Here is a 26,815-nt window from a genome sequence, read left to right as displayed (position 1 = left end):
TAATGACAATAGTCAAGGACAATTTGCACGATAATCGCAAAACTCTTTTAATGATTTCCATTGTAGTAAACTGTATTCTATTCTTATGTTTGTTCCTTATTCATTCATTCATTCATTGTTTTCTGCCTAATTGGCAGGTTTTTCACTGCAATCTCCAGCTTTCCCTGTTCTCTGCCTTACGCTTCGTAATAGCATACGACCCAGTTAATTTAATATAATCCATAAGCTGATATCTCTTTCTTCCACGGACTTTTCTTCCTTCAACCATTCCCTCCAAGGCATCTCTTAGCAGGCAGTTTCTTCTTAGACAGTGTCCTAACCAGTTTCTTTTCCTCTTCTTGATGGTCTCCAGTATTGATCTTTTTTCACCAACTCTTTCCAGTACGGCTTCGTTTCTTACCTTGTCCGTCCATTTTACACGCTCCATTTTTCGCCATGTCCACATTTCAAAAGCTTCGAGTCGTTTCTCTTCATTTCTTCTCAATGTCCAGGTTTCTGCACCATATAGTGCTACACTCCACACAAAACATTTCACTAATCTAATTTCCTTATTATCTTTCAATAAATAATTAACATTAGCACTGGACTAGGTATTTCAGGGTTGATACGATTTCTTGATTATGAAATTCCCCGACATTTCCAGGTTTTCCAGTACAAAAATGAAATTCTTCCAGACATGTTTATCACTATGACTTTTGCTCTTGAACCTTGTCTTTTTAAATTAAATACATAATCCGTTAATTATGAATATTTTCTTTCAACTTTTCTTTTTAGCAAATTTCATTCTACACACACACAAGAACACGTGAAAATTCGAAGAGTGAAATGTAAAATTACAATCGGCATCAAATGTATTGGGTGCTACAATCACGTGCAACAGGTACATTATTTCACCATAACAGATCTCTACAATATAAAAACAACAGAAAAAGTTCATAAACCATACACAATTTTTCATTTTCTGGCGGATGTATGGTGTCATAGAAAATGCAGCTGCTTATATGCTTACATTTATAAGTACACAGCATCTGGAGAATTTTTCCTTGAATATAGGAATTCCATAGGAAATGCCAGCAAGACATCCATAAAATAATAAGACGTTAACCTCATCTTCACCACCCTTTCCGATAATTATGATCATATTGTCAATGTACTTTAGATAGCAATCAGATATCTGGACTGCAAGTTTTACTTTGATATTCTTTCTAATATCTAGTATTATAAAAGTGAAAATTTATTACAGAAATTCGAAGGAAACATAATTTTGCATAAGACTGAGAATCATGGAGTTCCGACATTTCCGACACCGTCATTTGCGACACTAAGGCAAAAACTGGTTTCTTCCCGTCATAAGCGACACTGCTTGGATTTTCCCCTACGATTTCTAATTTGTTTACCAGAATTAGCGACATTTGCGTACGTGCAGCAGCAATAGCGTCTCTGAAGAAAGTATTTTCCGAGGCTCAGGTGAGTGGTTGTAATTATCACTTTAACCAATTTTAATGTGTGATGGAAGATGCGCCAAACCACGACATATTGAGAATATGTTTGGATTATTTCGTTGAACAGTGGATGAACAACTCTGTTTTCGACATTTCCATGTGGAACTGCTCCCAACAGCGGCACAGGACTAACAATGCAGTCGAGGGATGGGAACCATACAGTTAATGTATTGACGGAAAAGTCAAGTCCTAACGTATACCAATTAGTGAAGACTTTAAGATTAGGAGCTGTGTACAACGACTACTTATGTGAGAGAAAGGCCTTGAATATTAAAGGGAAACGTAGACAACGTCAGTACATTATATTAGATTAGAGAATACAAAGAGCGTTTACCGACTATGAAATGCATAGAGATCTTAAGCGCTTTTTGAGGAGAATGGCGTACGTTCAGAAATTAGAATGAAAATAGTAAGATGTTAGTTCATCTACAAGAGAAGCGACGATTTCTACATTGACAAGGGATTGCAGTCTGCTCCTATACTGACAAGGGATCTAAAAAATCCGTCATTGACAAAGGATAAATACTGTACATCAGCTTTTAAACACCCAGCTTGCATGATGCCAGTGTGAAGGAAAACTAATAAAAGTTTTAAAAAACACACAAGATTCCATGATGTTGCCAGTCCTAAGCCTGGATAAAGTGTGACGGGAAGCTATTTACACTTTGTGTCGCAGATGACGGTGTCATGGAATATATTTTCCACACAGTGTCGCATATGACGGCAGAAATGTTAGTGTCGCTAATGACGGTGTCGCAAAAGTCGTGGATTCGAGAATCATGAGGATGAAAGAAACAAGTTTCTAAACTGAATCTTTTTTCGGAGTGGAATCACAAGAACCGAATCCAGAAGTGGAAGTGAAATGTTTGTTCATTTTGCAACTTTTTCTCTTGCAGACTCCAAAATGCACGTAAATTCCAGACGATCTACAAAATTCACTGACATTTACCTGCTTTCCAGGTTGTCCACACGCGTAGCAACCGTGTATTTATTTGACAATAAATTTTACTAGTTCCTGCAAGGGTGACCAAGTTTATAATCTCATTCCCAAGGGTGCCGCGAACGTAAAAAGGTTGTGGGAATCTCTGGTTTAGAGGATAGCTATCATATTGGACCAAGAGTAGCACTTGTGTCCATTTTGAAAATATGGTCTTAAACAATTATATAAAGGTGAATATTGGGCTGATTTCCAGCTAGGGTTAATCGGCGTGGATTCACACTGACACGTAGTGGTGGTGGTGATGTGTGGAACTTATTCAGAACAAGGCGGATTAAAATGAATTCAGATTCACTGGCGAAAAAAATCAAGTTACCATTACAAAAATACAATCAACGAGCCCCCCTCCCCCCAACTGCATTCATGCAGGGCATCAGGCAACACTGTATTCATCTCGAAAACACAGACGCTGGATAACTTCAATACTGCAGTGGGGGAAAGAGGGGGTACTGCGGTAGGAGGGGGGAGGAACTTAATTATACACCCTCCGGGGGAAAATCAGATTCGGTCCTTCCCTCCCGCCCAACATCTATTCTGCTCCCTCCCGAAGAGCGGGTCATAAATTACAGAGACTCGGAGGGAACAAAGGGGGAAAGCGTAAGAGGGACGAGGGGGAGGGTAGTGTCACGGAACTCCAAGAGCAGTTTTCTCCTTTGTTCGGGAGGTTGATGGTGTGAGTGAGCACGTCCCCGACCGCCGTGAATCAAAGGGAATGCGCGTGCGCATCCTGCATAACAATGGGGGAGACTTCCACGAAAGAACATCCCCTCCCCCACCCTCCGTCGAACACATCGACACGTTCAACTTCGCCTCCTCTCCCCCACTTTTTTTTTAAACACCACACAAACACAAATTATATATAGACCGTAATGGGTTTCCTTCGTTCTCTCGTGGCTAATGCTGATCTGTGAATTCCTGTGAAAAGCCTACATGTGACCTTCAAAAAGAGAATTCGCTCGTTCAAAAGGTTTCTCTATCACTCTCACACTCACACAAACGTGTTATGTGACGTCTTCATTTCTAACTTCTGAATCACAAGCACAGAAGTTACGAACAAACTTCAGCAGAAGCCAGTAAACGTGGTGTTGGAAAACTTCGCCCAAGAAGTTTGTTACAAACACAATTTCATTTTACGTTTTTTATGTGCTTATTTATGTACTTCTCCTTTGTGACACTTTTGTCTAATCACGAAGATGAGGATGAGTGATGATATGATGAAGGAACACAAAGAACAACCATGCCCAGGACTGGATTCGAACCCGGGATTAGTGGCGTAATAACTACGAATAATTTCAGGTACAAATTTCAGCGAACAGTGCAGACTCGAACCCAGGCCTCTAGCATACCGCCCCATTGCTCTACCAACTGAGCCACCTGTATTAACAGATTTCCCCCATCATTTTTTTAATGCCTACGCAGCTTCTCTTAGCCTCCCCGATGGCGCAGTGGTAGCGTAATTGCCTTGTAATCAAGGGATCCCGGGTTCAATACCCGCTGGAGGCACATACTGGTTCGGATCCCACTTTAAACTGTGGATCCAGTCCCAATTAGCCTTACTGTGCATAAAGTGGACTTAAAACATCAAATCAACCAACCTACGCAGCTTCTCGTAAATTCTTGTTATCGGAGTAATGGCTCAAATGAAATAACACCAGGCTAGCTAAACTATCTGCGAAGCCTGAAGTCTAGAGATTAAAATACAGGAGAAAAATCGATCAGAAATTGTTAATAATATTATTCATATCAGTGAGATGATGATGCTGATTCTTGAGTTGGCAACCTGATTTTTTATGAGTTCGTAACCTGATTTCCTATGAGTTGGCAACCCGATTTCCTATGAGTTGGCAACCTGATTTCTTATGAGTTGGCAACCTGATTTCTTAGGAGTTTGTAAATTTATTTCTATTCATGGCCTACGACCACGTGACATAGTAAGATAGTCCAGATTTTGGACTCAGTATACGCCACTGAATAACACATTGAAAAACAACATGTCACAGGCATGGGCGTCCGGAAGGGGGGGTAAGGTGGGGCCGTGCCCCCCCCCTGGAAAACGAAAGTCAACCAAAAATTACATATTTCACACATATAATTTAATTTCAGCCACAATAATGTGTGTTAATTATTGCACAAACATGATAAATTCAAATTTAAGCAATGTTTTTTGAGGGATGAACACTATTATTGGGGAAAATATGACATGTTGCCCCCCCTGGAAAAATAATACCTTCCTTGCCCCTCCCTGGAAAAAATCCTGCGGACGTCCATGGTCACAGGGGAATAAGACTGAATTTTGAAAACAATGATCATATTACTGGCCAACTGTCGCAGAGTCTTAAATGATTCGGTCAATGTTGTTTCTCTACAACTATCACAAATGAGAAAGCAGTAAATTGAATTGAATTGTTAAGTCAACTCTATGCACAGAGAGGCTAATCGGGACTTGGACTACAGTTTAAAGTCGAATCCGAATCACTGTGCAATGTGCCTGGTACGGAACCACAGACCTTTTGATTACAAGGCGAGCAGAAAACTGAATTAACCCATACATGCTTCTTGTACGATGATTTTTCAACCGTCTTTTTCCTAACAGATGTCCTTACTTAGAGGGGACAGAAAGAAACTATTTATTTTCCACTTGCATGTTGACTTAAAAGCTGTTCTCTGATTTGATGCACTTTGCGAAATTTTCCACACAAAATTCTCCAAGGTCCTGAGAATAAGGTGGCTTGCAATAATGTGCTAGCGCGTTGTCGAGGAGCAACACTGGGAACAATCATCCTGGTGTGAGTGACTACCCGCAGCATGGATATGTTAATTATGTTGTAGCAGCGTTCAAATAGATCATAATAGACGACAAATAATTCGTCTTTTGTTGCAGCTAATATCTCTCTCTGGCTGGGGATGAAGAACTGCTATCATCATGGGCGTGGGGAAGGAGGGGAGGGGGGTGTCAAACCTGTCCGTCGAAGCCCCTCTGAAAACTGACATTGTTCATTTCATGTTACAAAATAAGCAGAAAGTTTATTGTTTTTATTGTTAGCAACATAAATAAAGTTCAGTTAGCCAGTATTCGAAGAAAGTAAACCAAATGAAAGATGTGTTACATCGAAAATCGTTAATATTATTGTTATTATTTATACTATTCAAGCCTGACCTCATGGCTGCCATACTCAGAAAGAAACCATGCGTACATGCTCGAATTTCTCGAAACTAAAGCTATGCATTCTCCGCTGTATCCAGGGCTCTCGAACAAAATGCATGAACAATGAATATCTTGCCCAAGGCTGAGGTGCAATTGCTGGAAACAGCTTTCACTGACGCCCACTTCCAAGTCGTAAATAGCGATGGTAATTCTATGCTTGCTCACGATGCAATAACAGCTGACCTCTCTTCGTGAGAAACAGACCTTTCCTCATCATCCTGCAACATGTCTCTTGTTTCTCCCCACCATTTTAGAGCTGTGTGGTTATTGCTTTGTGCTTCAAATGAAGCTCGCTGGCGCTGGCCTTATAGTATGAGTTTGCCGCCTAAAGTGATGGGAACAAGTTGTGTAACACGCAACATATATTCGAGCCTTATGTGCTTCTATACATGTTGCTGTTGAACAGTCAATGGTGTAACAAGACACCAGAGATGGTGGTGAATAACGCCAATTCCGCAGTAACACCCAAGAAAGTGTTCTATTACGCTTAGTGTTAGTATTCGCACGATAACACGCCTAATGTTGCCATGCACCACACTTTTTAGTGTAGATTCTCTCGGAAATACAAAGTTGGTGCCTCCCCGATGGCGTACTGGTAACGTGGTCGCCTTGTAATCAAGGGGCTCCGGGTTCGATACCCGGCTCATAATGTTTCGGATCCTACTTTAAACTGTGGGTCCAGCGCCGAATAGCCTGCCATTATGTGCACAAAGCAGGCTTAAAAACAAATTCAACAATAAAATAGCAGGCCCTGAAATGTATAAAATACACTTTTTATGGCACGTTACTCGATTGAAAACATACAAATGCCATGTTGCAGAACAACAGGCTGGGATACCATGTTCTGATTATGATCACATGTTACTTACTCATGGTACGAGTCTAAGATCTTCACTAATTTGTAAGTAGCAATGGCCAGAGAGTCCATTCACACGTCTGGGAGTGCAAAAACGTGGAGAAAAGATTCGCTCCCCTGTATCTTTAACGGACATTCTGCGCTGTCGTCCTCACGTTTGCATTTGAATTGTGGGTAGTCTGAATACTTTTGGAACATCTCTACTCTGGCTAGCGAGCCTACCAACAGCGTAGGGCGTGAACTAGAGAGTTGCGGATAGGTGCCGGGTTGAGATGACGTCAGAGTAACATAAGTTGATTGCTGGATTCCTGAGTTAGAGGCTCGCTCCCAATGCAAAACCAGAGATGTTCATGTTTCTGCACCGGTGCAATTCTCGTCTAAACTTACCCGTGAGGTCACCAGGAGGTCACTATAGAGTCGAAAATTTGTTACTCTACCTCTCTCATCACGTATTCAATGCACAGCAAATAACGCGGGCATTATTCCGCAGGCACTCTCTGGCCGAAAGCCACGAAAGCACATTTCCGAGAACGTTACTTCCATCTCGATTCCTCCAAGGACCGTTATGCTGTTAACTAGACGTGGTGCAAATCTCCAGCAGAACGTGAATCATTATGCCCAGGCAGTCTCCTGAACATGCGGTGTCTTCGGACTGTGGATTAACTACATACAAGCATTAGGACGTTGCACGAATACAATGGAGACGTGGACTTTTAGACCTGGATGGGTGGATTGATATGATAATTACGTAATAAACATCGCAGTCTATAATCTCTAGAAATGAGTTTTTTCTTCTTTTCTTTAATAAGCTGTCTTGAAAGCTACAGGGTCAAGAGCAAGTGTGTATCAATACAAGGAATACATCTCTCTCTCTCTTCCTCACACACACACACACAGTAACGGCTGGTTTTGCACTGCAATATAGAGTAACTGAAAACGATTCATCCGGTTTAAAAATGGCCATATTTTGTGTTTAGGTGGAAGAGTAACGCACTGGAAGTGCTGTTACTTAACAAAACACTGCAAAATTAGTGTAATTTTCTCATTGTAAAACAGTTTAAGTGAACAATGGCGTCTAACCATTATTTGTATTAACACTGTTTTAACTGTTTTACATGAAATATTGTATGGCTTAATTGTAACTCTAACTAACTCTCTAGCCTTCTTAAACCCGAAGGTTCATGGCTGCAGCAACACAGGCCTTCCATCTGTCCCTATCTTGAGCAAGATCTATATACTCTTTTCAATCCCTACCGATTTCCTTTAGGTCTATCTGAACGTTGTCCCTCCATCTTCGTCTTGGCCTTCCTACAGGTCTCTTACCATCAGGTTTCCCAACAAGAATACTATAAACTCCTCTTTCCTCTCCCATTCGTGCCACATGGCCTGCCCACCTAAGTCTTCTTGATTTAATTATTCTAATAATATCTGGACATGAATACAAATTATGTAGTTCTAAATTATGTAACCTTTTCCACTCACCTGTCTCCTCATCCCTTTTAGGTCCAAATATTTTCCTAAGGATCTTATTTTCAAATACTCTCAAGTTTCACACCCATATAATACTACAGGCAAAATTACTGTTTTGTATATTTTAACTTTTAGTTTCTTAGATATTAATTGTAACTCTATTAAGATTATAATAATGATTTAAGTGATTCCGTTCACATGAAAATCAGCTCAATTTTATCAAAATCATTTAACAAAAATCACTTAATGTTGAGAAGATGCAACTGTTTACCAGCAACATATTTGATTTTTAATTCTGTTGGCCGATGCCAGGGGTCCCACAGCCTCTCATGGGTGTTCTTTTGTCTCATAGCAGCAATTTCATATCATCACTCATCCTAAACTTCGCGATATGCCAAAAGTGACAGAAAAGCGAAATAAAATGAATTAAATCAATCAATCAGTCATTTAACCCTGTTACGTGATAGCCAATTGTGATCCGTTTCTCCATCAAGGCAGAGAAGGAAAAGGAGACCAGTTACTTTCGACGTATCGGCACCAAGAGTACTGGTAGTATTGCTGGTATTGCAGCCTTTCAACAGTCTGGGTCACAATCTTGCAGGAACGCCATTACATGCAACTTCACTGAACGACTGAAAAAAAGGCACTTTTCTTCTTTGTAAAAAAAAAATAAGTCCAGTCACGGTCTACTTTTCCTTTAAACGTTATTGTCGTACCTACAAGTCTCTCCCCTCCCTTTCCTATCCCTTTTTCCTTTATGCCAGGAGGGAGTGGAGGGGAGGGAGGAGGCGAAACACCGGTTGCCGATCGCTTATCAAGCCCGCTTCAGGAAACGCCGATTAAGGTGAAACGAGGTCAACGAACTGAACAAGCAGCCTGGCAGCTGCACTGAAGATGCCTTCAGAGACGTTTGGCAACGAGATTGCGATCAGGTTCACGTATTTGATTGTCAGAACGTGAGGAATTTCCCCCCCTTTCCCCCGGCTGGAAATTTCCTTCACAGACGGAGACGCTAATGTGGCGAAGTGGGAGGATATTTTTAACTTTTGGATTATTTACTCAGCAGAACAGGCACGCCCAGTGGCGCCAATTTTTTGAGAAACATTTGATGGGCTGCACGCCGAGATTTGTTTCATAATTTTAAGCACTAATATGTGTTATACATACGCTGATGATTTGCCCTAAATTCCTTTGCTAGAAAATATAGACTTTTTTACGTTTAAAAAAATGCTTCAGGCCATTCCTGAGTCAATTAATTTTATAGTGGCTGTTTTCAGTACCTATTTTTCGTGTTTTTTTGTCTGTCTATTATTAGAATAATTAAATCAAGAAGACTTGGGCGGGCAGGTCATGTGGCACGAATGGGAGAGGAAAGAAAAGTTTACAGGAGTCTTGTTGGAAAAACTGAATTGATTGATCTTGCCCAGGATAGGGACAGATGGAAGGCTTGTGTTACATAAATTTTCGGGTTTCAAGGCTAGAGAGTTAGTTTATTTTGAGAGTTTTTAGTGCTTATCCTCTCTTCCCTCCCATATACCGCTGTGACCACAGATAATGTAAATGATATAGGGCACTGCAAAGTATAATTTTATTATGAAACATTTTGATAACGCTCAGTAATTAATTAAGTTGCGAGAATCCGTAAGTGTATAGTGAAGAAACATATTGTTTTCTTGTTCGTGGTACTTTATTTCTAAAATAAAACATAAAAGCAGGCCTATATAAGTTGGTGCCACTAGGTCCGCCCAATAATACGCAAAAGTGAAAGGCTGAGGTGACAAAAACAATTGAGACGTGGCTGATGACCAACGCGTCCAATTGAGGGGCGCGAGGAAAGAGGTTTATGTTAATAGTTCACGTTAGTACTCTACCCTAATTAAAACTTTCCTCATATTTCTCAACAAAAACACGGCAAATCCAGAAACGCGATAATGTACGTCAACAGCAATGACGCACTTGGTTATTTCAAGGCTAACAGAAACCTAGCAACGCATACCCCTGAGAGAACACGTTGGAAAGACCAGGTCCCTGGGTTTGAATCGAAGGTCAGACAAGGACTTTTCGACGACCAACTCCGAAATTACCAATGCACTTCTTCATATATTTTATTATATGTTATATAATTATCAACATCGGGTATCAAAAGGGTCGAATTTTCACACAGTGACAAGTATATAGAACTAAGCAAGCAAGACGCATACTTGTTCTTCCACGAAATACTCTTGAGATTTTCTTTTTCTGGCGACGTTACTGAATCGTAGAAACAGACATGAAGGTTGTGAATACAACAGCTATAGAAAAAGGCAACAGATGGCGTAGTGGTAACGGCATTGCTTTGTAATCAAGAGGTCCCGGGTTTGATACCCGATGAGAGGCACATATAGTGGGATTTTAAACTGTATATCCATTCCCGATTAGCCTTTCTGTGCATAAAGTGGTTTTAAACTCAAAGAAGGCAAAGGCAGCTCTTATATCGTTGGTCCAATGACAAACCACGAATGTGCAAATGTTAACCTTCTCGCGTATGAGCAGTTTCTGACTACTCCTTGTTGACAGATCCCTATACTAACTTATATGAGGTTATAAACAACCACACGTGGGAGCACATTTTCCAATGGCATTTACCCAACTGTAAAACCTTGTTGTTGTTTTTTCTCAGGACCTTAGATATTAAAATGCTTTTATCACAAAGTAAGATTTAGCACATTCGTGGTTCTAGCATTCTGGTGCAACGATATGAACAGTTTCTGCAAAAACTATGGTTTAATCTTATCTTTACAAACTAAAGACACACACGTGTACCTACTACTCATTTCATGAGACAATCTACATGTATTCTGTTACAGGATCTCGTATCGTATTCGTACCACTAGATACAGGAGGCAGGCAGTGTGAATAGAGTGGCACGCAATGACAACGACAACTCGTTGATTCTGCGATCTGCTCTCAAAAAATTAAATCCTAACCTTATTGTGTATGAAGCTACATACAGAATACTCTCTTGGGGGAAGGGGAAACGTAAGCTAAAATGCGTACGAGATATAAAACAAAATATATTGGCTAACATGTACAATGTGTTAAGGAGAACAAAATGGTTCACTTGTCACTCGGTGCACCACGTCGGCACCATTCCCACTTGCACGGTGCTGTATAATTTCCTCAACACAGTATTTAAACACATCCTACAGTTTACCATATGCTGCTTCGAGAACAAAAAACAGCTGGGAACAAGGAACAGACTACGCAACAAAACAACATGTTGCCAAACATTCAAACTGTCCGATAACAAGAGCGTTTCCTGCTACGAAAAAAAGAAAAGAAACATGCGCATGGTAGAAGAAGAAAATATTTTCAACTTACTATGTCAGCCAATGGGCGTCACCAAAAGTATCTCCTTATTGAATATAGTTATCACTTCACAGGAGTACACTCACACACACCAAACGATGATTTTTTTCCATTCGTTCATTTTTCCTTCGTACTTGGCTACTCTTTCTAGATATATAAAAAAAATCCTGAAAATGGAGTTTCACATTGGTTCACTCCACTCGCGGCTCGCCAAAGCGAATGTCAGTAGACTGGGAAGGGCTGGGTTCCCTCGCTGCAGTGTGCGCGAGTTTAGCGGCGCGCTCATTGTTGCCAACCCCAGATCCTAAAATCGATCAAGTTAAAAAAAAAAATTAAGTCGTGGACAGTCGTATTACTCTGAATCAAATTTCTCTCTCTTTACAACTGTCGGCTCGGGACCGACTTGCAAATTTCGATCTCGCCACCTAAGTTCCCCCTGATTTGATCCCCGGCCTGGCCATTCTTTCTTAAGTGGCACTTCATGAATTTCATCTAATCATCACTCACCCTCATCGTCGCGACAGGCAAAAGTATCAGAAAAGAACGCAAAGTAATAAAAATACAGCTGTCAAAAAAGCAAAACATTTCCAAGTTGTAGTGATCCAGAAAAACGTTCAGAAGTTACAATTGAAATTGGAATTTGCAATATTAAGGGAATCGGAACGACGAAAACGTTTTCTCTGCCTGAAAACGAACCCGTAAACCTTTGATCACACAACGAGGGGGTTAGCATTAGCAGAAAATTCGAACTGGTGTGACAAAAGACAATTTACGCCCAAATTTCGGTTCTTCATATGCAATATTCAGTGAAAGTGATGAGTGTAAGGTGCTGTTTCAAGAGTATGGATAAATCATGATTTGCTCTACCCCCGTTAAAGTTCCATCCTACTGACTCTGTAGCGAGTTGCAAAATGACATACTGTCAATCAAAATCAAATAGAACAAATGAAAAAAAAATCATATGATAATTCACTGTTGCCTTGACAATCCTTTCCAATAGAAGACAGCTGTGGAAGTCGGTATTTATATATAAAACTGTTAGTCGTATTCTGGATCATCAAATATCTCGTTTCAAATTTCATCTCAATCCTGGCGTCAATACAAACATCGCCTTAATACAGGTTGAATAGAGGGTACAGTCCACTAGCGCACAACATCCAATGCTGCGTTGCCACATCTATGATTGCGTAATGGCTGGCCTTTCTTCTGAGATCATCCATCCTTCCTTCCCTCATTGAAATGACCTCTTTGGATAAAAGTTAGTATTTTTGTTAGTTTGGGTTAGAAAGAAAGAATTTAAGAGTAATTATAAAATTAGCATATAAAATAAGATTATTATGCAAATATGCATTAATGTTGAAAAGGAAACACTTGACAACACGTGGCAACATCGCCATGGATTTTGTGCGCTCGTGGTATACATTTTTAACCATAAGCGCACGCAGCCTTTTGTTTGTGCGCTCCCGGCCTAGCGAACTGAGTAGATGCATACAATAGCATTGTAACAAAAATCAAAATGCAACGCAGATCTTTCATTAACTAAATACAAAACAATAAATCAATCTACAATATAAACAAATATTCTCTTCACCGAGAATATCACCATCAATTTTCAACATAAACAAGTAATGTAAGTGCGCGTATTTTTATTCATATGGGGTGGCACTTTTCGAAGTCACACAAATGTTAACCTCCCTTCCACGTGGCACACAATACCATACTGCATTTTGCAGACTATACCCTGTCCCAGCTAATTGTGGAGTAAGGTCGCGTATAGCGTCAGAGAAAAGTGGGAAATCTATTGGTCAGAGCGAAGCAGAAGATACAGATGGGAAGGCTGGTAATTTCAGTCACTTTCCCCCACTTGCGCAGAGTCTTGCATGCTCTATAGTTAGCTGGGACGGAGTATAGCGAGGCTCTGGGGGTCTGGACTCACGGCAGTATAACTCGTGTTGGGTTTACGATTGTCCCTTTAACCATCTCATCACAATTCATCCTCAAGTTCGCGATTAGGCAAACGTTGCAGAAAAGCGAAAAATCATACAATAACTTTTAAATGTGTTATATACATGCGCTGCATTGTATGTAATATGTATAATTTTCTTGAAATTGTGTATATGCCTCTGCAATAGCAAAATATACAGTCTCGTTGAAAGCATGCGAAAAACTGGGGTGGATAAATCACAGCACCTATTCGCAGGTTACAGCATTGTAAATCGTTTTCCTATGCGAATACTTGAAACGATGCTTGTATCAATTACCGCATGGAAACCAGAGCAGTATTACCGAGAAATAAAACGAGTTTGCAACACTGTCCCCGTTCTATCTTCCACTCGCATACGGCAGAGCTGTAACTTAGCAACCGAGCACGACCAAAAAAAGTCTCCTCGTCCTGCTCCCATGGTATTGATTCGTCCCCGCTCCCCTTCCCCCCCGCCTCCTATCTTCTCCGACAACACGTAGCGAAACGAGCGTGGGCAAGGTTCCTATGAGGCAATATTCTCACACGCCTCCCCCTCCCCCTCTGGCCTTCACGAGAGGCAGATGAATACAAACTCAACTCCGCAAACGGAAAAAAAGAAAATGCGCTGTTGCCAAACGTCCGGCTTTCACATTTCCTTCTTCGACATTCCATTTTAACTGCCTCTCCCCCCCTTCTCCCAATCTGCGTCGACAAAGGTCGCCTCATTGTTGGGTGAAACAAACGATGCTGTCATTCATGTCAACGGGGCCCCGATCGATGGGTCCCTTTGACTGGTAACTAGTAAACGCCTCGTGTCACTTGCAGGTGCATGTCCAATGCCAGGAATTCAATACTCTGATTAACAACGAAGTTTTTCTTTCTTTCTATTTTTTTAAAGGTTCTTCGTGCCTTATCACTAGCGTGCTGATAAAAACTTGAAAAGCAGGCACTTTAAAAAGACAGCGGTGTTTTGTAAGTACGGGGTTTGCTTGAGTGAGATTTGGGGCTGGGAAACAGCGAATCAGCAATGAGTTGAATTTTCTTCGACTGAAATGGGGCATTTTCGAGTCACAAGGTACCGAACGTTGCTCGCGGGACAAAACAAATGAGCGTTGGGTCTACAACATGTTGCCAAACATACTGTAATCTTCTCGGGCAACGACATTGCCAGCACCAGAAATCAGCGGGGTGTTAATGGTACAACTGCACATGCGGACCTACATGAGGGAGTTTCACACGCAAACACTCTACAAACGCAAGTAGACAACTGGTAAAAAGAGAAGTACGCTTGGCAACGTTGCTTCGGGAGAGCAATGTGACCCCTTCAGCTTTTACTTCGCAAATGAGTTTATTGTCACTCAACGAGCCATACCCCCGAAGACGATTGGGGGACAGAAATAGCCGTCAGATGGAGTTGCGATCAGTATAGCTGTTGCGAATATGCTGCTGTTTCAACATAAGGGCAATGTGACAAGCGATCGCAACAATGAACGTGATGGTCGGATACTCGCATAGAAAACACACGCGTAGGCCGGGATTCGAACCCGGCCCCCTGAACGTTTCTCCTTCATCGATTTAATGGAATCATCACTCATCCCTTCTCATCGTTGCGATTAATCAAAAGTGAAAGAAAAGCGATGTTAAAGTTACATGTAACATTATGTTTTGCTATACGATGCCGAAATAACAAAATTACAGCAAACAACGCGTCGAAAGTATCCATATGTCCTTGCACGATCAACTTTATGTCAACGCCATATTAACTGTATCTTGACCATTTTACGTTGACACGAAATAAAAGGACATTTGGCAACACCTAACTTTTGTTTATTTGAAAAGCTGCCTTTGGAAGTCAAGGGCACGCTTGACTATTTTTGTACAGCTCTTGTTTCAATTTCGTTATCTGGAAAGAAACTGGTTTTGGTGTTTAAAAAGAAACACAATAAGGACAACAACTGTGTATTAATTGATTCCCTTCGCCTCACTACTTCAACTTTATGATATATCTGTGTATCAAAGTCCACCACCTTCTGACCAGCATCTGTTGCTGTGAAAAGTATTAATAAATACTGACAAACTAAAAAAGCAAACACAGGGAACCTTTCGTAACAACATTCTGGAGATAACATGGCATAGTGGTGATAAGGAAGGGAGATAAAATCGCCATAACCTCTGTATCACGCACACGTCGTATGCATTCCGCAGAGGGCAAGGGGGAAGATTTTAATCTGAAGAAAGTTTTGACGTACCATGAAAGCCATTTTGTGCATGAGGGTGAGTGATGGATCAGCCTTCCATGTGTAGCTTTGGACTCCCTAAAAGAAATACATTCACCTTCCAAGAATGAATGGGTTCATAGTCTCGCCACCGAGTTCCTGCATCTGTGTACTGCACATACATAATATCGACCGGCTGCGTGAACACACGTATAATTTTTTTTTGATTTGATTTAGTTTATTTTACTTCGCGTTTTGTGCCTCTTGGCTAATTTGCGAAGATGGGGATGAGTGATGAAATGATGAAATTGATGAATGGACATTCACAAACAACCAAGCCCGACCGGGATTCGAACCAGGGACCCTTGGCGTCGCAGCGCGAAGTGCTAACCACTCGGCCACAGGGTCGGGCATGTATAAATTTCAGCGGAAAATGCAGGCTCGACCAGGACTAGAACCCGGATCTCTCTGGCATACCGTGCCTTTGCTCTGCCAACTGACTTACCGAGACAGCTGAATTTTCGCTGTAACTCTGGATTCTCTATCAGTGCTACCCAGTGATGTGCCGTAGACTATAAGTTTACGTCTACATGCGTTGTCTACGCGTAATCTCGTACTTTACATAGACTACGTAGACAATCTAAAGTGCATTAAATTTTTTTTTTAAGGGTTTCATCAAAAGAAAGTGACATTTTCAACTATATTGGTTCCTAACAAACGAATCCTATTTACAACAAAATTTCTCTTCTCTTCTATTATGGAAGAAGATAAATACTATGCAAAAGAAACAACACATGGCGGTCGTGAGGCAAAATTAGTCTTTTTCTCATAAAACACTAGAATATTTCCTATCTTAGGTTTTTGCCTAGGTGAGAAATTGTTCGAATTTGGAAGAAAGAGTATGAAAAGTCCTTCTCACACTTAGTAACTGATACGCAGTATAATTTCCTTTTTATTCTACGGCGCCCTTTGCTAATATCACCTTTCGCCATGTTGTTTACATAGATTACGTCATCTACATGTATAAAACTGTCTACGTGCTACCGCAATTGGATCTGTTGCCTTTGAAACACCGATGTCGACGTTTTGCGCTGCATTTTCTAGTGCAATCACGGACACTTCTGCGTTGTAACAATCCCATTCACTTTCAATGGAATCGTTACAACCAAGAAGTGTCCACAACTGTACACATATGTGTGCGAAATGTTAAGAGAATTTACAACTCTACGCTGGAGGAAACTAGGCACTGTCGACGTCAGCATGATTTCAAACAAGTACACAATCGTATAGTCCACGGGTTACTTCGTTAACGTCCAAGAACTGAAGGAAGCCGCCGCCACGAACGTGGGTGGGGTTAAACAGCGGGCAAGTTGTTTTCGTCCAATCACACTCAACCTTCAGCCAATGGGGGCAGCTGTCATTCTGCTCGTCTACTCCACGTTGAGACTCAGTCACATGACTGCGGATACGCTGTTGCCGTAGTTTGCAACTTCAATGTGGAGACCGTGGGAAGGTTCTAGTGCGGGGCGCTGGGCAGTAGATGTGACAACACTGTGCGTTGAATGTGATTGTTGCGGCTGGTGAGCGCGCTCCGTGGACTCCAAAGCCAGCCGGTCGTTAACGAAGTTAGCACGTCGACTATACGAATGTGCATTGTCGGTTACTGCATGCTGCGATTCCTCGTTTTATTGGCGCTTTCGAATTGCACTAGATTACGTCACTTCCGAGAAGACCACATGCTACGTTTTTTGGGACCTTTCGAACACAGCCTGAAGAACTGCCTTCCCCCCCTCCCAGATAGAGCATTTTTGTTAAATCACCACTACTCGAGAGGGAAATGATATGGATACAAGAACAGGACTGCAGAAAACATTTAGAACGATCAGTCATTGGTTGAAACAGTCGAACTTATTATTATTTATATATATATTTTTATGGAATCAGAGATATTTCACGTCTTGCTAATTGCAAAAGAACATTGCAAGGAGATAAATACGTAGATATTTCTACACCATATATCTAGGGTGTTCGGGAATGTAATTTTACAGTAGCCACTTATTTATATTTATTATTTTAAGGGGATGAGGGACAATTTCGCACCAGTTGCGCATTTATTTCCATATCGTCCGGATGGGCAATGCTACTGAGGACAAAAGCTGGTGATCAATAAAGTATGAATTTCTCCACATGTTGCAAGTGAAAGTGTTTTTTAAAGTTGATTATTAACCTAGATACGCTGTTTGAAAAATATGATGAATAAGAATTTTCAGAAACCCATGTATTCCTTATGGGGAATCAACTTCAACTTAAAGTTACGGCTAATCAAATGGAAGTTTCGATATTTCCGTCTGTAAATTACTACTTCAGTCGGTCCTTTTTCCGTTGATATATTTTTCTACGCCATCGGAAGTTTGATATTCCCAAGAGAACAAATAAAATAATACTTCCATAAGAGCAATGTATCTCCTTGCCTCCTACGGCCATCCTGGCAGTGTTGCCAAACCTGATGCACATCAAAGAGCTAAATTTCACCGTAAACTGAGTAAAAACTTACAAGGAGCTAGATTTACGAAACTGGATAAAGTGCATGCTGGGGTAATTTTAGGTGTCAAATGAGTGGGGGTGTGGGTGAGGGGGCGCTGTTATTACCGTTAGATTCGAAGTGATGGCAATTTATTCTTAGTTTTCACCATCTAGATCCGGCGGCATCTCAATAATCCAGCGATGCGATGGTCATATGAAATCGAAAGTAAAGTATTTCCGGATAACAATAATACGTCCTCTTCACATCAGCCAAGGCGCTATAAATAAAAAAGTAGCTGGCGATGTAAGATGGGGTGGAGCGACGCAGCCAATATATAACAATATCACGTCACATGCAAAATGTTTACTTATCACAGAAGTTGTCTATGTAAGGCGGAACCAGTGATGGCATCATAGTGGGGCAGTTGGCGGGTGCCATAATTCACAGCCAAACGAGTGCACGAAAGAGCCAGATCTGGCTCCAAAAGAGCGAAGCTGGCAACAGTGATCGGCAGCTGCCGAAGAGCAAACATTACAGACGTGACATATAAATGTTACATTATCACTGTTTAGAATCCTTACACGAGCCCAATATAAAATTATACCCATCATATTTTCTTCCCCCCGTGGTAGTGTTGCCAACTTAGCTCTCTTGAAGCCAGATCTGGCTCTTTAGTGCACTCGTTTGGCTGTGAACTGGAGCGCCTGTCTCCGTGCCCCAACTATGATGCCATCACTGGTTCCGGACCACATAGACCTACTTTTGCCATGGTTATACGTTTTGCACGTGACATTATTATATTGGCTGCGTCGCTCCACCCTCTCTTATATCCCCAGCTACTTTCTTTATAGCGCCGTGTTGACGTGAAATTGGCATTATATTGATATCAGGGAATACTTTATTTTCGGTTTCGTACGACCATGAGATGGGTGATGCCGCCGGATCTAGATGGTGAAAACTAAGAATAAATTGTCATCAATTTAGAGTTAACGGTAATAGCAGCGCCCCACTCCTTTGACAACTAACATTACTCTAGGAAGCACTTCGTAAATCTAGCTCCTTGAAAGGCAGTTTAAACTCCATTTAAGGTGAAATGTAGCTCTTTTATGCGCATCAGGTTTGGCAACACTGCCAGAATGGCCGTAGGAGGCAAGGAGAAATGCATTGGGGTTATGGGAGTATTATTCGATTTGTTCTCTTGGGAATATCATACTTCCGATGGAATAGAAAATGATATCAACGGAAAGAGGGTAGTTTGAAGATGCATTTCACCAGCGGAAAAGTCAAAACTTCCATTTGATTAGCCCTAGCTTGAGGTTGATTCCCCATAAGGAATACATGGGAAAATTTGCTATTAAAATCTCCGTGGAGTTAGGCATCACACAACGCCTTTGAAGGGAAGCGATTTCAGGATCTAGGTGTTCCATTTCTATTGCCGGTGGCTCCACCTATCGCACCGTGAATGTCGACGATATATCGTGATAATGAGTACTATCCCGCAACGTCCATTGTGCAGTGAGAACAGAATTCTTGGCCCCCATGCAACGGCGTAGAAAGGGGAAGATTTGAATTCCATCCTTTTCCTTTTTTTTTTATCGAAAGCAACCAGGCTCGTGTCACGCGAAGCCAACGACACGAAACACGGTGGGGGAACGCTACAAACGGTGCAAGTGCACGAGAATCCCCTTGCCCCCTCCTTTCCACTTACCGGCTGATGTTGCGTGAGGACGGCAGACCTCGACCTCCGTGGTGTGATCCCCACGTTCTCCCCTCGCATGATCGACTCCACCACTGCAACGAGAAAGACAAGAAAGAAACGTTTCAAAATCCTGCCTTTGATGCACAGGTTACACAACAGTTAAGAAAAAGCAGGAAAAAAAACTGACCCTTGAGCAAGCAGTCGCTTCAATCAATAAGTACAATGCGTTATTCACTGTCGGTGTTTCCGTACAAAAACCTTTCCTATGTTCATAAGCTGGAGAAAGTTTGTAAAGTTTTATATTTTTTATCATGTTTCCCAAGAACTTGGAGACGAATCCCATGCTTCAACAATGAAAGTGAACCAATTCCGTAAGAGTTTGGAATCACAATTTTTGTGATCAACTGCTTGACAAGGTGGATATTCAATACACCATTGATTTATTCACATACCCTCAAAACCCCTTAACCCCCCCCCCCCCCCGTTTTGCAACGTTCCTCTAGTGCACTTCTTAAAATAAATTTATACCACGGCTACAGATATCTTAATCTCAGGGGATAGGTTCTTTATTCGAGAATTCCAAATAAGAAAGCGTTTTATAGCCAAGAGGAGATAGTTAAATGCGGATCTATATTCTGAAAACTATACACAATACAGAGAAAATATATAACGCAGCTTGTATATACATTGAAATATATATGCTGATTCTAAATTTACGTCGGTTATATTCTTCTTATAAATACATGTATAATTGAAAGGAAATCTTCTTTTCTATCGTTGATTAGTGAAAAGGCTTCTTCTTCTTTTCTTCCTTCTATTTTGGTAAAAGGCTTCTTCTTCTATTCTATCTTTGATTAGGGAAAAGGCTTCCTCTTCTTTTCTTCCTTCTATTTTTGGAAAGGCTTATTCTTCTTTTCTTTCTTCTAATTTATTGTCTTTCCTTTTAAAGCGTAATCTTATTTATTACATATATGCGCTCGTTTTCCCCGCTTCTTTGGCATTATACAAACGACACAAGCTATACTTATAGAAAGAGTAGGGTCGACTAAACTGACAGTAGCGCCACTTCCTATGTAACGACCAAAAGGAGAATAGCCCAGGATCGCTAACAGCAAGCGTTGCCTATGGCCCAGTGCGTCTAATAAGAAGCGCAACCGTAAGTGCTTCGGGGCGTCTAATTTGATACCGCGCCACCGAGGGACGGACAAACACAAAAGCTGACGATGTTCTCCTCGTCAGAGGTATTAAATCAAATTTTGATCACTAGGATTTCTGAATTCATTTGCTCACTTATTAACTTTCCTAATTGTTTCATATACGAGCATATTCTTATTTATCTTAATTGGCTATTTACAACATTTTATTCACTCCTTCTACAATTTTTATACTCTTCCTTTATGTATTTTGCATTTACTATAATATATATAATCACTCTTCTCCGCTCCTAGTTTCTACAATGAACTCTGCTGCTCTTTATATAGCGTGCTGCCATGTATCGTCGCTCTCGGGAAACATTTCGTCCTTGTGTTTTCATCGTGTCGTCGGAACTGGCACGTGACACTCCCCATAAAATGGTTCACGAAGGGCCGATTTGTGGCTATTTTTAAATTTACTATCACATACCCTTAAATGAAAAATTGTGGATAATTATATAATAAATTATAATCAATTAATGAATTAATTAAAATTACCTTAAAGTTAAAGAGGGGGTATAAAGAGCCCCTTGAGAAAACGTTAAAAGTGCAAGGTTGTGAAGGGACCTGCACAGAACAAACACAACACATTAAAGAGGTTAGGATACACTAAAAACTTCCTCACAGATAGCGGAAGAGACCCACTCTACACAAAAACTAAAAGCACTTGCTAAAACACTGTCATTTCATCCCAAAATGGATGATATATCGTTGGGAAGGTTCACTGCGATACACACTTGAGCAAAATATATGTGCGTACATGCGTCTTCTCTTCTCGCTTGGAAACATTTTCATAGTGGAATTCTTATTTCAAGAAATAAGGGATTTGCAAGCCCTTTCCCAATATGTACGCTGTGAATAAACATGTTTATGCAAACAAATTTTCGCAGACTCTCTTGTGCCGCATACAAATCTCACGTGCCTGAACAATTTCCCCAGATACAAAATGTTTCAGGATTCATGTCATGTTATCTAATATTTTTTCCCGTGATCAAAGCGGTTTAATTTGGGTTGAAGTTTCAACATCTTTGATGCCCTACCTTCGAATTATGAAGTTTGGCCATTTATTCTTCTGCTTGCTGCGTAGAAATTCTTGATGAGTCCCTCCTATACGTACGTATATATAGTCTAGGAGCTAGCTCCACTTTCGTGTGCACTTAAATGTACCCTCAGTTTGACTTCACATACTTTTAATAGGTGGTCCTAGTATGCAGAAAAAAAATGGTCACGTGACTAATTCTTGACCGCTTAGCCGCCATACTGGATCCAAAATGGCTGAATCCATATTTTTAAATCGCTCGTTTCTCGGCTATTTCTCAACCGATTTCAATTTTTCTTATTTCGTTTGAATGGTACAAATAAGACCTTCAATTGTTATTCTCATAATGTTTTCGTTAAAATCAACGGTAATGCTAGAAACCTGTAAATAAAAATTATGTAGAAATAGCTTATGTATGCTTTATGGGAGAAATTTACCTGTTATGCCAAGTTATCTGGCGTCTTAGATCAGATAAATCATTTTTGTTTGAATTTACGCTGGGAGAAGGCCGATTATGGTGCAGGGTGCCTCGACAGTAGCAAGTTCTGATTCAGGATCTCGGCCGTTTCAGTGGTAGAAATGACGAAATCTGCTGCTTTCAGTTCATACATAAGTTATTACTAATAAGAGGATCTCTAATATACGCATTATACGACAGAGTCAGATATACACAGGTGTAGACCCAATTAGTGTTGCCCACGGGACGAGACGGGACAGGCTTTTAAAAATTCGAGACGAGACGAGATTGACCATGTGTCGTAAGACAAACGAGTATTTTCGAGACGAGACAGCATTTCCACGAGACGAGACAGGCCAAAGTCTCGTCTCGTGGGCAACACTAGACCCAATCTATTTAAGCTATATTTAGATGAGATAATTAATTGATAGTATATATTATCTTGCACAGATAGGTTCATTGATCATTGATAATTATCAAGTCACTGACTGGAGATGCTGGTTGACTTTATGTGATGTTACATTTAGTTGCATAATATTATTGATCAAGATGCGGCATTTTGTGTACAGTGGGATCCATGAGTATTACCGTACAAATTGTCCATGACTATTTTCATTAATTTTTCTCTTACATCCTGTGTGTTTTTAAGCTATGGATTTTTATGTATGCTGGTGCAGAAGTTGTAAACAGCTTGCTTTAAATTTTATTTTAATTCTTGAAGCTCTTATTGGGTGAAATAAAGTGCACGAACATGGTGATGGACAATTTGCACAGTAATACTCATGGATCCCACTGTACATGCCTTCTTGGGTCCAGTGACGGCGCCAGCCTAAAATAAGTGGAGGGGCTACAGATTTCGGAGTCCAATTCTAGGGGGGCTAACAAATATCGGCCAAAAGGTAATTACGTAATACTTTATTACGGTATAATTTTACCAGTGACATACTTGAGTCAAATCCAAAGATAAATCACTGTGATGTCATGTTGCATTTTGTTCCACAAGAACGAATCTTTTATGTCAATTAAAATGTAATAATTGTACTGTTTTCTTTTCCTAAGCCATTATCGAGAAGAATAGTATCACATACTTACTATTCATATGAACAGTAAACAAAATACACCATAAAAAATACACTCATTATCAACTTGCTGGATATGTATAAATACTACACGTAACACTCCTTGTAAGTAAAGATTGTGAGTACTTTTTTTATTCAAATAAGAAAATAACCACAGCAAGAAACTACGACAAGGTATGTCTGTTTTTATGAGCAGCTACAACCTTGTTTAAATCCAAAGATTTTGCAAGCTCTTTCTCAAAGGAAGGAATAGATATAGCATTCAACCTCTCATTACCATTTCGATTACGAAGGCAACACTTGATTTGCCGTAAGCAGCCGTTGATTGGGGTGTTCACAATTTCAATAACACAAAGCTTATAAACTTCGTAAAAGGCAATTTTAAATATTTCAACCATTGCAAGCAGCTGCTGGATCTAGATTTAGATCTACTCGCCAAAAGTAGCGATTCTGCCACAAATTCTAGATACACCCGCCAAAAGTGGCGACTTGCGCCCGTTAGTTTCGAACACTGTTGGGAATATACTTAAAGGATTGCACGTTACTATAATTTGCATCGTACACTCCTTGGGTCCGCTGTAATATGAATTTCGTCCACTCCCGAGGTGGGGAAGGGGGGTAAGACCGCGCAATCGGTGCAAATAGCGAGGTTGCGGATGTGGCTAATGCTTCAGCGTCGCAAGCCACAAGCGGAATTCCTGTCGTGGAACACAATCGCACTTTTCTCTGCACGGCTAATTGTTTCCAACTTCCGTCATGTAAACCACGCTGGCTGCCGCCGTGATAGAGCGAAATGCACACGCGTGAAGGGGAAAAAAAAGAAGAAAAAATGCACGACCTTGGCCGTGGCGAAGCCCCATTGACCGTTACATCCTGGCGCAACAAACACTTTCCGGTCGGCAAATACCCCCCTGCCTTATTAGCATCCCGTTAAGTACTTTCCTTCCTTCCCTGCTAACACGTTAATGCTTTTTTATCCCCTAAATTTGACATGAAATTAGGAATAAATCTATTGGGGTACTCTTGTACAGTCACGGACACTGCAGGCTTGTAATTAATACATTGACTTTCAATGGAATCGTTACAAGCCGGCAGTGTCCGTGACTGTACCTTGCAGCAATTTTGTCACGGAAGTACGGATCTGCCTGAGTACTTAATCTATTCTGAAAATTTCACCTGGTTTACTGCAACATTTTTATTTAGTGTATACGAGGGGAGGAACGTAACATTCATTTTTCTTCCCTTTTTCCATCGCGGCGACGAAGATGGGCGGAAAAAGCACCTCGCTTCCATCTGTCTGCTCGGGGCGTTGCATCCGATCGTGGCTTCATGGCCGTTCGAGGATACGCAGGGCGTCGGGTCGTCTAAGGGCGGACGTCGTTTCATCTCTCTCTTTTCTCTATCTCTTCTCCTTTTCTCGGCGTAACATCCGTCTCTCCGTTGTGGTACCGTCGTCTCTCACCTGGGTTGGCAATGCGAGTTGTCGCTGCGGCGTGGCTTTCATCTCAGACGCCTTTATGCAAGCGTCGTGGTACGGTTCTCTTGACTTAAGGCGTCGTATACTTAAGCAAGCGTCGTGGCTTCTTCTCTTGGCTTCATGGCAGCAGTAATCGGAAACCCGAAGGTCCCGTCCCTCTTAGTTTTCAGCCGCCCATATTGATTCAATGTCCCTCCTTACAAAAAAGGGGAAAAACACGACTGGAGCACGTGAAACACGTAATTAACACGGCCTCAATTCCTGGCGCTGTCACTGTGATCACACACTCACGACAATTAACACGACGCGGTCGAAAGGTTAAAACAAAGCAAAGTTCCGTATCTCGCGCAAAGTGACGCGGAGATGGTGTTCGGTCTGAATATGGCGCTAAACTGTGTCGGTCCTCTGGAGTCCAGGGGTATTTAAGGAAAACTTGAAACTTCAAAAATCAACCGCCTCGCAGTTCGTTAGCTTAGAAAAAATGCTGGACGGTGGTCTTTCTTCCAGGCTCGTTGTCCACTTGGGGGGTTGGGGCGAAGAAAAAAAAACAGAGCAGTCCTCACACGTGTTGCGAAAGAACTCCCCCTCGGTCGGAAACTTGGACGTTCTTCCCATCGCTGAACAAGTAAAAGTCACCCTTAGTGTCAAAAATTCCACAATTCGGTATTGTTTTCCTACCCTCGCCGTCTAGAACCGAAAATCCAAGAAAAGCCAAAAAGCACAACTGGCTACAGAAAGTTGTTAAGAGTATTTACGAAATTCTAAAATACACTCACATAAACTACAAAAAAGACTGGTGACAAAAGTAATTGTCACAACAGAATGCATAAGTGCATTGATCTGGGGGTTGATTATACGAGGGTCACTATTTATATTTTGAGCCTAACAATGAAAAAACAGGAATTTGGCATTGAAAACTGCTTTATTGTTTTTCGAAGTATTCTCCTTTATAGTCAATACACTTTTGCATTCGTTCGAACCATTTGTCAAAGCAGTTTTTCCAATCTTCTTGAGACACCTCCATAATAAGGTTTTTGAACGCATCAACGGCGTCTTCCGCCGACGAAAATCGTTGCCCACGCAATTTATTCTTGACATTCGGGAACAAGAAGAAGTCACTGGGTGCCAAATCAGGACTGTACGGCGGATGACCCATCAATTCGATTTTTTGACTGTTCATAAAGTCGGTTGTTAGACGAGATGTGCGACAGCTGGCATTGTCTGGATGAAGAATGATCCGACGGCGTTTGTTTGTTTTCCGTATTTGACCGAAGACCTCTGGCAAACAAATTGTTGTGTACCATTCAGAGTTGACCGTTCTACGTTCCTCTAAAGGCACAGTTGCCACATGACCAGTTTGCCCGAAAAAACAGGCGACCATTTGTTTCGATGTGCTTCGAGCGCGAACAACTTTTGTTGGATTGTGTTCATCTTGAAACACCCATACCGTCGACTGCTGTTTACGTTACGGCTCATATGCATATATCCATGATTCGTCACCTGTTACAATCTTATATACGTCTTTTGAAGCACCACGATTGTATTTATTGAGCATTTGTTTGTACCAATTGACGCGAGCGTCTTTTTGAGTTTTGTCAAATTGTGTGGGATCCAACGAGAACATACCTTTCTCACAGCTAAATGATCATGTAATATTTTATATATGCTGGTGGAACTAATGCCTATGGTTGCCTCAATCTCACAGTATGTCACATGACGATCTTGCAGAATTAGGTTTTGCACAGCATCAATGTTTTCTTGAACAACAACTGATTTTGGACGACCTTCGC

General features: G+C 41.1%; 1 protein-coding gene across 2 annotated transcripts in view; it reads right to left on the bottom strand.

Annotated features, from left to right (window-relative positions):
* Kdm3 (Lysine demethylase 3) overlaps positions 1-26,815 on the bottom strand; it is a 444,114-nt gene that overhangs the window by 223,794 nt on the left and 193,505 nt on the right. For both annotated transcript variants that reach the window (XM_083142382.1, XM_083142384.1), the window contains exon 6: positions 19,790-19,872. In XM_083142382.1, coding sequence (XP_082998508.1) covers positions 19,790-19,872 — 83 coding nt within the window. The remainder of the gene's footprint in view (positions 1-19,789; positions 19,873-26,815) is intronic.

This window comes from Lepisma saccharinum, chromosome 21 (assembly GCF_977018435.1).
Source record: "Lepisma saccharinum chromosome 21, izLepSacc3.1, whole genome shotgun sequence".
In the NCBI taxonomy this organism is placed as follows: Eukaryota; Metazoa; Arthropoda; class Insecta; order Zygentoma; family Lepismatidae; genus Lepisma; species Lepisma saccharinum.
This window is presented reverse-complemented; position numbering and strand designations above follow the sequence as displayed.